The sequence below is a fragment of the Excalfactoria chinensis genome, chromosome 9, assembly GCF_039878825.1.
Source record: "Excalfactoria chinensis isolate bCotChi1 chromosome 9, bCotChi1.hap2, whole genome shotgun sequence".
NCBI lineage: Eukaryota > Metazoa > Chordata > Aves > Galliformes > Phasianidae > Excalfactoria > Excalfactoria chinensis.
Genome location: NC_092833.1, coordinates 545,471 through 562,871, shown reverse-complemented (window position 1 = coordinate 562,871; position 17,401 = coordinate 545,471). Strand labels below are relative to the sequence as shown.

General features: G+C 46.5%; 1 protein-coding gene across 5 annotated transcripts in view; it reads right to left on the bottom strand.

Moving 5' to 3' along the window:
• The window catches only part of MAP3K13 (mitogen-activated protein kinase kinase kinase 13), a 67,289-nt gene that overhangs the window by 6,751 nt on the left and 43,137 nt on the right, over window positions 1–17,401 (bottom strand). For all 5 annotated transcript variants that reach the window (XM_072344156.1, XM_072344152.1, XM_072344157.1 and 2 more), the window contains 9 exons: window positions 15,944–16,127; window positions 15,283–15,474; window positions 14,782–14,940; window positions 12,892–13,050; window positions 11,580–11,688; window positions 10,496–10,605; window positions 3,391–3,507; window positions 2,748–2,885; window positions 1,065–1,809 (listed from right to left, as the gene is read on the bottom strand). In XM_072344156.1, coding sequence (XP_072200257.1) covers window positions 1,065–1,809; window positions 2,748–2,885; window positions 3,391–3,507; window positions 10,496–10,605; window positions 11,580–11,688; window positions 12,892–13,050; window positions 14,782–14,940; window positions 15,283–15,474; window positions 15,944–16,127 — 1,913 coding nt within the window. The remainder of the gene's footprint in view (window positions 1–1,064; window positions 1,810–2,747; window positions 2,886–3,390; window positions 3,508–10,495; window positions 10,606–11,579; window positions 11,689–12,891; window positions 13,051–14,781; window positions 14,941–15,282; window positions 15,475–15,943; window positions 16,128–17,401) is intronic.

The window sequence follows — 17,401 nt, the reverse complement described above, 5'->3', positions numbered from 1 at the left end:
CACTGAGAAAATAATGTCTTGGATCTCACCCACTCCCCAAAACAGAAGTAAACCAAGTAATGCATTGAAACCAACCTAAATTATTGAGCTGATCTGTCACTCTTTAGCTTTACCACTTCAACCTCTTCCACATGAGCCTACCCAGAGCAGCACTGGTGATGACATCCCTTTGCTGGTGGGTTTCACTAACTGGAAAACTTGAGTTCTGTTCTGTTTTCTGCTTCAGAGAGCACAGAGACTTTTGTTTTCATTTTCCCATCTAAATACACTCCCTGCATTCTTGGTTCTTCACAGCCTCCTCTCCTTCACAAGCCCCAGTTCAGACTCTATCAGTCTTGTAATACGAGTTCATCCTCTTTTCATTCTGGGCTCTAAATCATACTCTTGGTTCTGGTATCCTCTTTTCCTTCACTCTTCCACCTGGACTCAGTTTCCCTTCCCTCTGAACTCAGACCAGTACCTACCTCTCTTATCACTCAAATAGAAGAGAAGGAATAAAGAACTGTTTCTGTACAACTGTGCCATAATACCTTTCTGACTCTGGCAGTCCCAGGTCAGTGTGCTCATATATTCCAAGCAAATCTGCTAACCTAGAACCACAGCTTTCAATCAAGGAGGATGGTGTCCCACAGCTGCTGCAAAGGGCCATCTCCCAAGACCATGGCCAAGGCTGTATTTCTGTTCTGAGACACAGCAGTGCTACAGATGCTCAGTGAAACTGAGGCATATTTAACATCAACAAAAGAATGCCCTGCTTTGTTTTGAGAAGGGCTTGAAAACGTTTTGAGACCATTCCAATGACAAAGATCCAGCATATTTTTTTGCAATGTTGGGACCTCCTGAGGCATTATCAAAGGCATCTGACAACTCTCATTGTTAGCAACACTCTCTGATACAGTACTTCTGAATAAAACTGATTGTAAAGGAATGCCTAGATCACAAAGCAAAGTTCACATTGGCATGATCTGCAAGATACAAGTTGTGCTTGCAACTCTAGTGCTCTTTTGGTGGACAGGGGAAAGAGGAAGCCTCATTTCTTTTCCAAATCACCGTGCCGTCCTTACCTTCTGAATGGGTCTTGCTTTGCAAGGTAGTACTGAGGAAGCCATGTGCTGTGGTGTGCCTAGAGCAGATGCTGACGTGCAGTTGCTGAAGTCCTCGTCCTCCATCTTCTCAATGTACTGCGCGTTTTCATACAGGGAAACAGCTGTTGGTGACTGAGAATGGCTCACTCCTGTTTCAACAGATGACATCTGTACCTGACCACTGTCCTCTTCCTGGCACTGGAGACAGGAGTTGTACTGATCTGTATTGCAACACTCCCAGTGATCATCTTTGCTCTCTTGGCTCTCTAGATTCCTCCGGCAATCTGCTTCCATGGCAGTGGAGATGAGGTCGGGGCTGGAACCAGACATCCTCCTTTGTGCATGGTTACTGAGCGGGCTCCGCAGCGCTGCTGCAGGGCCAAAGTACCGTAAGTTGTTTGCACAGTTGGCAATATCCTGTCCGTGGGCATGAAGCCGTGAGTGATGGCCGTGAGGATGGCCGTGGCCATGCTGCTGTGGTAGACCGGGGTGATGAGAATGATTATGAGGTGGAGGTGGGGGTGCATCATCTTGCACAGGCTGGTTTTTCAAGATCCCTGCAAAATCGTTGTAGCTGCCTTTGCTGTTCCCTCGGCGGTGACGTGGCTTACTGCGGTAGCGACTTTTGCCACTCAGCGTTGACATTTTGGGACTTCCTGAGACTGGTGAGCCATTGGATGCTGCTTCTGCACTGGGTATGCCCTCCGACTTCAGCAGATCTGGTCTGAGAGACAGTCAGCAAAAGCTTAACATCAGACCACAAACTAAGAAACAACATCATCAGCTTGAAGACACAGCAGCCATAAGCATACTCCGCTTTCTGTAGTCTACATGCCTCCCTCCTTCCAGCAGTCTGAGACTTCTGTGTTTAGGCTCCTTTGATTCCCCCTACTCAATGCCTTTTCCATTCAGCCCATCATGCTGCTCTTCCCAGTATCAACCACACACTCTTCCTCTTCCATTCACTTCAATGATCTGCTCCCCAAACTGCTCTTTTCCAAGACTCAGTGTAGGGGCACGTCTTTCACTATGTGCATATGCAATGCACAATAGAACCCCTAATATGCTGACGGTATCAGCCAGCCCATGTTAGAGGCACATTTTAATATTGATTTTGAAGTCATTATTCACCATTAATCAGGACTCTCTAACTCTTGGAAACCCCAGAAAAGGAAAACAAACAACTTTCCAAAGAATCTCATTTTCTGAAAGTCATGCAGAGAGGAAATATCTGAAAGGACAGCATGAATTCCCAAATCCCTCTTTCATTTCTCAACAATGAATCCAACCTCCTCAAGGGCAGGCTCATTTCCACAATCCCTCATCCTGCTTACAGTCATTCGAGTCAGGGATTATCTAAATGTTCTTTAATTGGACTCCAGAACTCAAGACACAAATGAGATATACCTCCTATGAAAACATCATAGCCTGTGGAAAAGGTCATATGGACCAAACAGCTCCATAGAGCTGCATAGGTAGAGGTGAAGGCAGGATTCATCCCTTTGACCTGAAGCTGTGGTTCTGACCATCAGACCAGGCCCAAGAGTAAACACTCCTTTGGCCTGTTCTGTGTGGTCAAACTCAAAGGAAGGAAGCAGTTTGCTCATCTCAGTGGGGATCTACAGTTGTTTCCTGGCACAGAATGAGGCTGTTACTTCTTACCGCTTAGTCTGGCTGCCTGGTTTATGGGACACCCCTTTCCTCTTCATCAGCTTCTCCACTGTATTGGGGTGGATTATTGGTCTGACTGGGTGGCGTTTGTAAGTCCCAGGATATTTCTTTTCCACTGCTTGCTCCCTCCTGAAACATTTAACAAGAATAAAGCAGATCAGTTCTCCTTCTATCCAATTGCAGCTCCTGCTGGACAGAAACACAGCTGTACAGCGAGCACACTGCGTGCCTGTTTCTCAGCTCTGGCTGCGTGCAACACAACATGCTGTTCTGGGAAAGACACAGTCATTTTCTAAATTCTCTCTGCAGAGATCAGGCAGTTGGAACACAGCCCTGGTCTACAGTCCAGAACAGCAACACTTTTCCCTTTACAAAGGGGCCAAAGGATGCCAACATCAAATGGGAAAGGTGCCCTTAAGCCAGTAAACATGGTATAAAGATACATGCATTCAATGGTCTGCAGTGCTCTACTCTTAAGGAGCCCATTGATGCATGCCAGCCCTCTCTCTTTATCACTGGAATAATGTCAGGAAATATTAAATCTTTATGTACTCCTACGTAGCTTAGATTGGCTTATTGTCCACTGTGCAAACTGCCATGTGCGTGGCATGCCATTCTGCCCATAGATACATACTTTATGAGCTCCTTCTCACGGACCTCCAGCTGCAGCATAATAGCACTGAGCTCCATGTATAAATTGTTGGCTCGCTCCAGCTTCCGCTCGTAATGCTCACGGATATCCAACGCGTGCCTGAAAATCAGAAGACAAAAATCATGATTCCAGAGCCTGATGTCTGCAGATCAAGACAGGAGAAATAAGGAAACAAGGCTGAGGAAAAGGTCTTCTATGAGCCAGCAGTATTGCACCGCTTGTAAACCCCATATAGAGCTAACAGCAAACAGCTTGAAACCAAGAATAAATTAGAAATTCAGAAAGTGTTTAGCAGCCCCAAACGAGTGACAGCACCTTCTCATGAGGGAGGCTGCAAATGCCTCACGTGCATCCATAAGCCCTTCAGCCAAGCCCTAATTGTCCTGTTTGCACAGAAGTCATCAGCTTGCATTTCATAAAAAGCAGTACGCCCTTATAGCTATGTGTATTGGTTTTAAATGTACAGATGGAAACAAAATGTACAGAAGGTATATAAGTGAATAAGTAAAGGAAAAACTCACCAATGGTGGTGCCTTGACTGAAGCAGCTGAGGCAGTCCTCCCTGGTGAGCGATCTCCAAGAGATACTGCTCCAGTGGGAGTCAGCCCTTAAATGAGGTCTCAGAGGGGATGGAGTCAAGCTCCACCCCTCCCGGGAGCACAGCTACATCACTCTGACCTGTGCTCCCACAGCTGACCCCATACTTGCCTCAGCTGATTAATCAGAGGTTCAGGCTGTGATTACCAATCTCCCATACACTCCACCCCTTCACAGCGTGAACCAATGATTAGGTGAGTTTTCCCTTATCACAGAGACCCAACGCGACGCTGATACAATTTCCCGTCGCACCGAATGCTGATGTTATTCAAATGATGATTGGATGGGTATTCACGATCTTCCGTGGGCCAGTGCTTGATAGATGTTACTGGAGACAAGCCATCTCGAGGTGCAGGTCCATTTGCGTTTCATCAGTCCACACAAATTGTTCTCTGATGGTCCTAGAGGCTTAAAATCTTAGGGAGAGTAATACAGATGTTTCAAGGGTACCAGGAGAGGAAGGTCTGCCCTCCAGGGCAAGATACAGGCCGTATTCTTGTCTTGGGTCAATACTTCTGCTCGCACCGGATTATGTCCCGGCCTCCGATACCATACTCTCTGGCCAGATATCTGTGGCTGTAAAACTATATCTGGCACCAGAGGAGGAGTCCTGATCTGCCATAGGGACATGATGGGTGTCCCTTTAGCAATAAAGACCGGAGTATTGACCACGATGTCAGTAGGCCATGTACCTATCACCGAGGGGGTAACTGAACCTCCCACCTCCAATAGTCTCCCCCAAGGTGCAAGTAGGCCACACCACTTGGGTCCTACTTGCACCTTCCAGGGCCAATTTATCTTATGGATTCCTGGTTTTAGATTCTCAGGGGCAGGGAGCAGAAGATTATTGTCATTACCAACCTGCGGTTTTACCTCATTATCAGCACCTGTAATTTGAATCCTAAGAGGGGAGGCCCATATAGTGTGTAACATTTTCAGAGCACTGGGTCTGCCATCCCGAGGTCTTTCGTTCAAGTCCCGCAGGGTTTCGTATAATCTTTTTGTCCACCCCTGCAGGGACTGGGAGTCTGTCTTCAGGGCAGCCTTAAGAATACCATTGTAGCGTTCAATAAGGCCTGCCCCTGTTGGGTTATATGGCAGATGGAATCGCCATTCAATGTTGTTCTCTTCTGCCCAGCGCTGTATCATCGCTCCAGTAAAGTGAGTCCCTTGGTCGCTCTCGATGACTTGAGGTGTCCCATATGCAGACATCAGTTTAGTGAGTGCCTTAATTGTATATGCTTGATTTGCCTTTGGTACGGGATAGGCTTGCAGCAGTCCACTTACAGTATCAACGCAGGTCAGGGCATATCTCGCCCCCTCAGACCGAGGGAGGGGCCCAATGTAATCAACCTGCCATCTCTGAAGAGGACTATATCCTCTAGCAATGTGGGATGTTGTTTCAGGCAACGGTCTTGGTCTCATCTTCGAGCAAGCGTCACAGTCCTGACATGCTTGGACGATATCAGATAGCTGTACAGGCAGCCCCCATGCTTTAGCAGCTGCCCACATTATCTTTTGTCCAGCATGCCGTAGCTTCTGATGTAACCATCGGGCAATATTTTCGGATTGTGAATTCCCAATCCATCGAACTCGGGCCAGTGTGTCCGCTTCATCGTTTCCTGGTGACTGCAGGGGTTGATGACCAGAGACATGGTAGACACATACCGTCCTGTGTTTGACTGTATTCCAAATGTCTACCCACATGTCTTTCCCCCAGATCGGTCGGGCGTGGATAGTCCATTCCTGGGTAGCCCACTGCGTAATCCACAGAGTAAGCCCCCGGTACACGGCCCAACTATCCGTACAGATGTTCAGGATGCCATCACCAGGTTCTTTAGTTATAACCATCCACACGGCTCGTAATTCTGCCCATTGGCTGCTCTGACCATCCCCCTCATCAAACCAGATTGTCTCAGTAGAGGGATGGTATGCTATAGCTCGCCACTTGCTCGGGTTGCCTCTGCTGGACCCATCCGTATACCAGGCATCTTCAGGAATAGGATATCTTCCTTCCTGAACAGGGCTCTTCTCTGGTGGAGCGACCATTGGTTCTTTCGGCGTATCACTGCGATATGTCACTGGGCCTAGGATCTTCTGTAATTCCTCCTTGAGTGGAGACGAAGACAGGCTGCTTCTTTGACTTAGATAGGCGACCCATCGTGCTACCGTCTGTGCTTGGGCCACCCCTGTCTTAGGAAGGTGAGTTAGATCTCTTACCCACCCCTGGATCGGTAATGTAGTTTTAACTATAACCTCTGCTGTTTGCGTTATTGGTTCTACCGCTTGTAACGCTGAATAGGCAGCCAATAACTGTTTTTCAATCATGCTGTATCTTTCTTCTGCTCCGTGCCAAACCTGAGACCAGAATCCAATGGGGGTTCGAACAGAACTCTGGCGTTGCCACAGGCCCCAGCCAAAACCATCCTGGGTAACATGAACGTCTAGTTCAGCTGGGAGGGTCGGATCAAATATACCCAATGCCTGGGCTTGTTTAACTGCCAGCTTTGCCTGTTGGAAAGCATCTTGTTCTACCTTCCCCCAGTTCCACGATTGACCCTTCTTGGTAAGCTTATACAATGGCCTCAACAACTGAGCTAAGTGAGGTATAAAGGAGCGCCAATACCCCAATATACCTAAGAACTCTTGTAGCTGTTTCGATGTTGTAGGGACTGGGAACGCTTGGACTTTATCCACTACTGCACTGGGTAGTACTTTGGTTTTTCCGGACCAAATTACTCCCAGGAATTTTACAGATAGCCCCGGACCTTGCACCTTCTGTGGGTTTATAGCCCACCCTCTCTTTTGCAGATAAGCTATCAATAAATCTGCTGCTTGTCTCACCGCCTCTAATGAATCGGACGTTAACAGGAGGTCATCAATATAATGATATAAATTTACATTATGTGGCTTCTGCCACTTAGCCAGATCACGCGCCACCAAATTATGACAAAAAGTAGGTGAATGCACATACCCTTGCGGCAGAACCTGAAAAGTCCACTGCCTGCCTTCCCATGTGAATGCAAACTGGTCTTGTGATTCTTCACTAATTGGAATACTGAAGAATGCATTCGCTAAGTCTAGGACACAGTGATACGTTTTAATTTCTCTACTTAGTGTGTCCATTAGGGAGGCAATATTGGGTACGGCTGCATGAACGGGCGGCGTGACCTTATTTAATTCCCTGTAATCCACTGTCATCCTCCATGTTCCATCCGATTTTCGCACTGGCCATATTGGGGAGTTGTACGGGCTATGTGCAGGCCTTATAATACCCACTTTTTCTAATTCCTGCACTGTTTTTGTTATTTCATCCTGCCCACCTGGGAGTCTGTACTGTTTTACATTAGTAATCCGACGTGGCTTGGGCAGACAAATAGGCTCATGTTTTGCATGGCCTCTCAATATTGTCTGAATTGCCCGGATACTAATGCATCTCTGCCGCAACCGGAACTCTCCCACTGTTGTGTGGAGAGCCAGACCCCACAAGATATCAATTCCCAATATGTACTCCGGAATTGGAGCAATAGATACCTTGTACTCCCGTGGTGGGAGGCGCCCGACCCCCAATTTTACCCAAGTTTGGGTGACTGGAACGGTCTGTCCCCCAAAGCCTCCAATCATTACTTTGTTCCCTCTGAATTTTGTTGGGTCTCCATATATTATAGATGTTTCCGCCCCAGTATCAACGAGGGCCATAACCTTCTGCACATTCTCTCGGGACCAATATATTGTCAATTCCACATAGGGCCTCCGGTCCCGTCTAGAGGCCCTAGGGTGACTGACGTCCCTCATCACGCCATAAACTGGGCCAGATTCAGGTCTTTTACCTCTGATGCCTCTGGTACTGTGACCCGAGGCACCTGAGGTGGCCTCTTTTTCCTATTTGGCACGACAAAGTCTTCTAGATTCCAAACTGTTGTTGGTCGTCGTTCTATAAGCCTTATCCCCGGTCTTTTGGGGCGGTTTTGAAATTTTTGTTCATCCTTCAGCTGTTTCCACAACTGAAGCAGAACGTGATTGGGCTGCCCATCAATTTTGGCAAATTGAACACCTGCTCGGAGTAGATCATTAAACATTTGTTTTCGGGACACCCTAATGGGTCCCGCCCGAGGGGTTCGTGGAGCCGATCTCCTGGCTCGGGTTATTGGAAAAACTTCAGAATCTTCAATTACTCTAATATTGCGCTTGGTTCTCAGGCGCTCAGTCTCTCCCAGGTCCGCTACCAATTGGGCAGCATGTTGGACTGCTGCCTCTGCGGCCACTAGAGGATTCAATATAGAAACCAATGTTCCATACATATGTGAGGGAGCCTGCTGTAAGATTAGGTCCCTCATTCCTGCGGAAAACTTCACCATGTCCGGACTAACAGATACATCTTCATAGACAGCCTCTCGCATGCCTAGTTCCCGGATATAATTTTGTAGGTCTTCCATAGAAGACCACATTCCTGTATGTATTGGCATGTCTGTTTTATTTGACCATACCATACGGCAGGCAGCCATTATCCAATCTACGATTGAATGATTCTCTTCAGGGAACTGGGACCCTGAGTACAATCTCTGCCTCAGGGCAGGATGGACTGTTATAGTTGCTAGTTTAGATACCTCGGAGCCGCTAACTATTACACTTTCTGCTCCCGAGTCCCATAATCGTAGCAGCCAGGCTGGGACACTTTCCCTCGGTCTTTGCCTGAAGCGCTGTACTAGATCCATAAGTTCGGTGGGTGTGTATGGACGTGCTGTTACGTGTAAATAGGAGTCAGCAGGGGTCCATTGATCAGGAGGCACCCCTGCTGGTCGCTCCTGGACTTTTTTTGTTTTTTGAGTTACCATAGGACGGACTTCTAATAAGTCCGTCTTAAGTGGCTCTTCTAGGTCAGATTTAGTGACCTTAGTTTGATCCGATGTTTCAGGATCCCTACTATCATCCATTGTAATATATCTAATTTGGGGGGTGTTTGAAAAAAATGATGAATTTTTCCCCGTTAATAGATTAATTTCGCCCTCCAATTTTTCAATGCGGGCTTTTAATAATTGATTTTCATGTTCAATCTTATTTGATTTAACCTCTGCCTGATTTAAAGCATTCAATAAAGGCCAAGCAGCCATGGATGCAGCCATTTGCCTTTCCTTGGTTGTCAAAATATCTTTTTGCAACCCCTGAAAGTATTCAGTTAGATGGTAAGGGGACATATTGCCCGTTACCCGTAAGGGCCCCCATTGTTCGATAATCGTCGCTAATTGAAAATATGGGGACGCCTCAAACCCTGGTATTTGTCCAGGGAGGATTTTCCCTAAGGGGGTGATCTTCTCCCCCTTGAACCAGCTAAACACATTCCACAGGAAAGACATTTTTTTTCCGATATTTGCAGGCTCCTGCCTGGCTCGCCAAATGTATTGGTTTTAAATGTACAGATGGAAACAAAATGTACAGAAGGTATATAAGTGAATAAGTAAAGGAAAAACTCACCAATGGTGGTGCCTTGACTGAAGCAGCTGAGGCAGTCCTCCCTGGTGAGCGATCTCCAAGAGATACTGCTCCAGTGGGAGTCAGCCCTTAAATGAGGTCTCAGAGGGGATGGAGTCAAGCTCCACCCCTCCCGGGAGCACAGCTACATCACTCTCACCTGTGCTCCCACAGCTGACCCCATACTTGCCTCAGCTGATTAATCAGAGGTTCAGGCTGTGATTACCAATCTCCCATACACTATGGTACAATTGCATAATGCATCTGAAACCACAGCTGGAAAACGTGGCCTCTGAAAGCCTCCAAGGGATAAGGAGCATTGATGGACAACTACAGCAAGCTGGTTCAACAAGGCTTCCTTTGATTTCTCCAGCTTGACATAACTGGCATTCTACATTTCTCTGTCATAACTATAAATTGCAAACTTGTATCATAGAAGGTAACAATTTGCTTTCTTAAATAAACATTCTGCTTTACTTTTTAAGTTGACCTAACTTTCACAACCGATTTCAGTGGGATGATAAATCGGATTGTATTCACTTCTCGGGAAACAAATAACCCAAAGAAAGCATCAGGGATGGGAAAGCTCACAGCAAACTGCAAGGTGTATTTCTCACTGCGATCTATCAGCTTCTGCACTGTTATCACAAACACCAAAACTCAGAACAAATATCTCCTGGTAAACACACAAGCCTTTGCCCCTCTCCTGCTTTGAGCAAACTGTTCAGGCAGCCCAAGAGCAGGAACAAGTCCCACTGTTTCTCTCTATATATCCTTCCAACAGTTACTCAGAATGCCTGCGGGAACTGCATGAGTTTCTGAACTCAAGAGGAATTTAGGCTGCCTGAATTTATATCACCAGGAGCACCAAACCCAGCAATCAGGAATAGAGTAACATGAAGGCTGTCTGGGGGCTGCAGAACACAACCCACGAGGAGAGGCTGGGGGAGCTGGGATGGTGGTGCTGGAGGAGAGAAGGCTGGATTGGGTAAGTGGACAATAAACAAGTCTATCAACTGACCTCAGCTCCTCTCTTCGACGGCGAATCAATTCTTCATCTAGCCGGTGGATACAGGTTCCTTCGCTTTTAATCTTCTCAAAATGCTTCTTCACCTCTTCTCTCCATTCAGCCTAGGGAAGCAATTTACTCTGAGGTATTTACAGAGGATTAATGATCTTTGGTTGCACCAAAGAAGACATCACAGCATGTCTAGTTTCAACAATTTCTTGTTATGTTTTCAATTTTGTACTCCAGTTTAGACATATAAAATATGTCCACATTTTCTACCAAAAAAAGATAAAAATAAGAGACACTCCTAATGTCTCTCAGAGGCATTCAAGGCCAGGCTGGATGTGGCAGCCTGGCCTGGTCTGTTGGCAACACTGCACACAGCAGGGGGTTGAAACTGGATGATCATTGGGGTCCTTTTCAATCCAAGCCATTCTGTGATCCTATGATTCTATGATTTTCTTCCTACCTAGTTTTCAAAGGAAACAGAATGGCTGAAAACTTGGAAAGCTATACACATGACAGGAGTGACCGTCAGCAGGATATCATAACTCTGTTTAACCCCTGAAGCTCTGATTCCTGCAGCTTTAAGGAACACATCCACTTCCTCTCGTGCACCCCAACGCTACATAGAACATCTGTACTGGAGGCTCAGTTTCATTCTCACACCCACCCCAGGAGCAGCCGATAGCTTACTGGGTAGTGCTCAGAGGGATCTCTAGATCATACGCTTTTAGATTTTCCCTAAGAGTCCCCAGAGCACCTTCACAGCCCTGTGGAGCTCTTTGTCCCACTGCCCACCCTGCTCATCTTCACTATAAAAAGAACAGCTCCTCCCAACAGTGTTGTGGCCTCCTGGAGCTGAGAGCAGAGCTTCTCAAGTCAGAAGTCTCAGAGAGAAGTGAATGAGACAGGTCCTGCCCAGAGCCAGTAGATGTCTCATTTGGTGGAAGCTCAAGTAAAAACACCCATCAGCTTTGCTTCTCCCCAGGAATCCAACTGAAATCACTGATTTTGACTTTTGCTGTACTCAGAGCAACGTGTGAAACCAAACCCATGCAGCTGCCTACTTCTCATGAGCTACAGCCTGAGTTACCTGTGATTTGAAGTAGGTTTCCTGAGGAGTAGCCAGCACGTCAGCAGATGCAATATCCAGGTGCATCAGTGTCTGTCGGAAGGAGGGACGATTCCGGGGCTTGCTCTGCCTGGAACAAAACAAACACCCACCATGAGATAAGGTACCAGCTACTGCTGCCCTTCTGAAAATGCTTCTCACTGGCATCAGTCCTCTGAGGTAGCTGACAAATTGGAGCAAAGGAGCATTTTTAGGTTTTGTCTTTTGCTGAATGCAAGATTGTTGATCTAGACGCAGTTTGGATTCTGTTTCTGGTTTGTGATGGTCTTTAAAATAGGAAAACAGGAAAGATATAGTAGAAAGTGAAACCACTCCTAACCTGTTAGTCAAGAAGACACAGATCTCATTTCATTCTCCAATTAATTTAAGTCTGCGGAAATTTTCAGTCCCATATGTGTATGTGCCTGAGCCCACACAGTATTGTAACACCCCGAGCATCTGTGCAAGATCCTACTAAAATAGAAATCCATTTGTACCTTTAAGCTTCAAGACTGAACCAGATTCAGCGTGCAGGACAAGAATCAGCTTCTCCAGACACCTCTCCCCTACAGACCTACTTCCACACATGTATGCAGTGCTCAAAGTGGCACAGACAACCTCCTGCACCTTGCAGCCATGTATAGAAGCACTGTTAGGCAGAGCATCCGTCTGAGCACACATACTGCAGCCCTGCAAACTGCTGCACCTTGCAATCATGAGGGTAAAAAGGCATTTAAAGGATCCATAGATGCTTTGGCCCTGTTTTCCCCTTTGTGCCTTTGGGAGGATGGCTGGTGTAACACAAGAGTGGGAAGATCACTAAAACTCCATGTCAAGACCAAATTACATAGATTAAGCACTCCTACATAACCCTGAGACCAGGAATTTCAACTCTAACCTGGCAAGCTGAAGTAACTGAAAGCTCCTCCTACAGCTACCTCACATGTGGAAAATCCTGACTTCATACACAAAGTGTGAATCTCTCTCTGTCAAAAAAACCAGTCACTTCAGAAGGGTTTGCATCGCTCAGATAAACAACAATCCTTTCGTTCTTCAGCCAGCCAGAGCCCTGCCCTGCCTGCTCAACCCACACGTCTCTTCCCACCTCCTCTGAACTCCAGATGTCCTTTGGAGCACAGGCCTGCAGCCACAAGGAAGCAGAATCCAGAATTTTAACACCTGTTCTTGTGACAATTGTGAGTGTATTTAAGAACCTTATGCTCTGGGTTCAACACTCCCACCAGTTTCACCACTAGGAGTGAGCTGTAGACCTGTTTGGGTTTCAGGCTCTTACCAGGTCTGCTTCATGAGGATTTTGAAGCCATCTGGGCAGGTGGAAGGAACAGGAAGGTGCAAGCTGTTACTGCCCACTCCCCAAATGATGGCGGAGGAGTCCACATCTTTGTAGGGAATCTCTCCTGTAAGCAGCTCCCACAAAACTACTCCAAATGACCTGATGGAAAAACAAACAAGGAGAAAAACGCCCATGTGAATTCAATTCAATAGAAACATCTGGAGCTCATAAACCTGCTGCACACACCAGGTCACTTTTCCTCTCCTGCTCAGCTCTTGGCTGAACACCCAGCAGCATAAGTTTTCCTGTTTCATGGTTAGGTTTTAAAACTCCTGAAAGCACATTAGAAACTTTTCTGTATGCATGAAATGTTATTATTGTTAAATGAAGAGGAAAGTTAGCTCTTCCAAGAGAACCTTTTGACTATTCTTACTGGTACAAACATATCACCTACTGCAGGATAGACAGATCTGACAAGACAAGAGGCAAGAGAGCAAAGACTGTGGGGTTTTGTTTTGCTTTAATATGTCATTTAGCTTTATTTTCCCAGCCAGAAGTTCCTTTTCTGTACTCAACTGCCCACAATGGCCCTGGATGTTTCAATGTTTCAACTCATCACTTCAACTACTGCAACATGGAAATAAAGAAACCAATGCAACAGACATAAATGTCAATATCAAATGAATATCAAATGCACATAAATCTCATCTTGCATTTATTTGTGCTGGAAAAAAAGGAAGGTCAAAGAGAAAAGAAAACACAAAGTGAACTCTGCCTGGGGAACAACTCCTATTACATGTAGTGAACAATCATCTATCAGGGAACATCTTCATGTGAAAAATGGCATGCTTTCAAAACCCAGGGATCTCAAATCATATGGAAGAAGGAGGGGGGGGGGGGGAAAGAGTAAAAGTATCAAAGAACAGAATTAAAGTATAACTTTAACTTTTCCATGGGCTGCAGGAAAGCAGGGATCGCATGTGGTTGGACAAGCCACTAGGAAACCTCATCCGGTTTCAGCTTTGTTATGATTAAGACCTGGCAAAGGATTTTCAAGACTCCTGATAAGATTATAGATTTCCTTTTTTTTTCCCAAGCACACTGTAAAGGATGAGAGAGAGCAGACATATAAGCTGCTTAGGAGCTGTTCTCATTTGTTGTCAGCATTCATGAACATCATTTTTACTCATCTTGTGGGAAGAATGGATGTCAAGGAGGAGTCTGAGCAGTCCCCACTGCTTCCACAGAAGAGGAATGGGCCAAAGGCATCTTTAAGTTTACACCAAAGAGCACCACCTCTAAATCACTCAGGAAAAGAAGTCAAGGAGTGCTCACAGTCCCCAGCAGAGCATCAGACATGATGCTCCACACAATGTTCTTGAGTCACCCTGAAAGGCAGAAAGCTGAGGGTAGAAGCACTGCAGCATTCCTCCTAAGGAACCTGCGATTCAAAGGGAGGACAGGAGACAAATGGTGAACGTGTTTTCTTTCCAAAACAACCCAATAGTGTCTCCCAGAAAAGCTGGCTCTGCTGTAGCCTGCTGAAACAAACATCATGGCTGTAAAACAGGGAGAAGGGCATTCATCCTGGCTACTACCATTCAATATGCAGAAACAACAAGGCAGGAACTGAGATGCAGTACCCATGAAGACCCCAAAAACAAAAGTCTTCCCTCAAGAGTTGTTATCAGTGTGACATCTGCATGTCATTTCTCTCTGCCACAGCCCACGGTGCAGTGACAGTTCAGGACACCAGATGGATGGAGAAAAGTGGTCTACAATGGAGCATTCCTTAGGACAGAAAAGCGTGCTGAATATATAGGTACTAAGGAAAACCAACTGGTTAAACAGAAGGTGAAGATACCCAGCTAAAACAATTCTCCTACTCACCAGATATCCACTTTTTCAGAAACAGGCTCATTGCGTATCACCTCCGGGGCCATCCAAGCCACAGTTCCCGCAAAAGACATTTTGGTACTTTTATCACTGAGTTCTTTAGAGGTACCAAAGTCTGAGATTTTAACTGCATCCGTGTGTGTAACTAAAACACTGAAGGAAAGAAAAAAAAAGAAATCAGCATTCTGCGAGCTCTCTTGCACTGCAACAGCCATTGGGAGACAATTCCTTCTTAATCGACATGCCCAACTGATGAAGGCAAGCTGTTCATACCAATAGCAAAAATTACAAAACCATGACACCTGTTCCAGTGCATCACCACCCTCTGGGTGAAAAACTTCCTCCTAAGATCCAACCTAAACCTCCCCTTTCTCTCTTTAAAACCATTCCCCCCCCCTTGTCCTATCACCATCCCAGACTTGTCACAGGCTAATGGAACAGGAAACACCTACAGTGAAGTCACAGCTGGGGCACATTTAATAGCTGGAGACTTACTTTGGTGACTTGAGGTCTCGATGGATGATTTTGTGAAGGTGCAGATAATTCATCCCGCTAGCAATCCCAGTGGACCAATCCACAAGCAGCCGAGGAGTGACTTTCCGCCCTGCTCGCAAGACTTCATAGAGCTGCCCATGTGCACAGTACTCCATGATAATACAGTAGCATGGAGCTTGAGTGCAGACTCCCCTGTCAAAGGAAACACACAACTAGTGAGGACCAGGAGACCACGAGTCCCAAAAAAACCCTTAAAGGTGGCAATGAAGGGGCAGGAGAGCAACCTGCCTACCCCACTAGGGCAAGGCCATGATACCAGCTCTCCTAATTGCACAGGGATGGGAATGCTTTCTCCGCACTCTGCATAGAAGGAATCCAACTGGTGACAAGAGTGGGTTTCCTTCAGTTTCCTACCTTTGTAGTTTCAGAGTTCCCAGTAGGCATTTTGCAAACCTTCATGCAAAGTGCAGCGCTGGGTGAGAATGGTGACCATGGCTTTGTTTTCACAACAATGATTTGAGAAAGGATAACCATGCATTTTGTCCTATGGTCAGCCTAATTCAGTTCCTGGAATCACAAACTTGCCCAGGGCACACATGCACATAGCTCTCCCCTGGACAGAGGCCGTGCTGGTACATTTCTCACAAGCTCCACCACTTACTTGAAGGCAATGATGTTGGGGTGTTTGAGTTTCCGCAGGTGCTTGATGTCTGTTTCGTTCTGGTCTCTCACTTTCTTGATGGCCACTTCCTCAGCCCGGAACTTGCCCAGGAAGACAGCTCCCTGTGCACCACTGCCCAGCCACTGCAGCTCTGAGATCTCCTCAAACGGGACCTCCCACGTATCTAGGCATTGGCAAAGGAACAGCGTGAAGAAGGACCACAAAAGCATTCTGCTATAAGATCACACCAAGACAGCACCTTCCACTTCCCCCATTGTATTTCAAGATGGATTTTCCATGGGTGGGAGATGGCATCTCCAAGCACTGAGATGCTCAGTACCAGCAGCTCTTTCCTCCAGCTCTTCTCTGGCTGTCCCCAAACTGTTTCTTCTCAACCACCCTACAGCTGACACTGGGTGAGCCACATGGATGAAGCAGGTAGCAGCTGCTTAGCAGAGCTGGGCAATGGGGTGGCAATTTAGGGAGCAGCTCCTCTGCTCCAAAACTGAAGGATGATGGTATCTGTTATTAACTACATGACTCCATGGAAAAATGGAGATGATAAGAAACATACAATGAACATAACTGACACCAGAAAAAGGTTTTTTCCTCTTAGAAGGTGAGCAAAAATAGTAAATGAAGAAAGCCAGAAGCGGCAGGTTGTAAAATCCAGACCAATCCCCACAGAGCTACCAAACACAGAGCACGTCAGCCACCACCACTAACAGAAACAGGTCTTTCCTGCACCAACACTGTGCATAGCAGTTGTCAGACAAGCACGTAAAGCTTATAGGGCTGCTCCTCTTGAGTACTGCACACTGTTATCTGGATGCGGCCGGCATGGTCCAGCAGTGCTGTTAAAGCTGCTTAAAGAACAGCGGAACAGAAAGCTGTTCTGTCTACAAGTCACCTTGAAACTACCACAACATCCCTCAGACTCTGAGATGAAAGGCAAGCAATAGTTCATTTCCTGCAACTCAATAAAAGCTGTCATTTAGAGAATGAATTATTTAGCAACCAAAGCAACAGCGAACACACTGATTTCTGAAATAAAAGAAAGGTGTGACTGTGCAAACCCACCAGGCCAGCACAAAGCCATCCAGCTACAGTGGGACAGTGCCTCCACTGATGGGAATGGGTGTCCTTAAGGCTCCCTAGGACTGACCTGACAGCCTTCCCTGCAGCAATCAGCCCCAGCAGTGCCTCCTGCTGTGGGCACAGTGAAGGAGAGCCAGCCCAGCACCTGCTCTGCCCACTGAACTCTACACCAGTGCTCACCTACAGCAAAAAATCCCTTCAGCTTTGTGGGGCAAAGCTCAATTCTCAGCACGTGTTCTTTCAATATGGAAAACAACGCATTCATGGAGAAACTCAGAGATGTATTTCTACCTGTCAGCCACCTTGTTGCTGGAAGAAGTGGCAAATACAGCTGCTGTTTTGTGTTTGCTGGTGAACAGT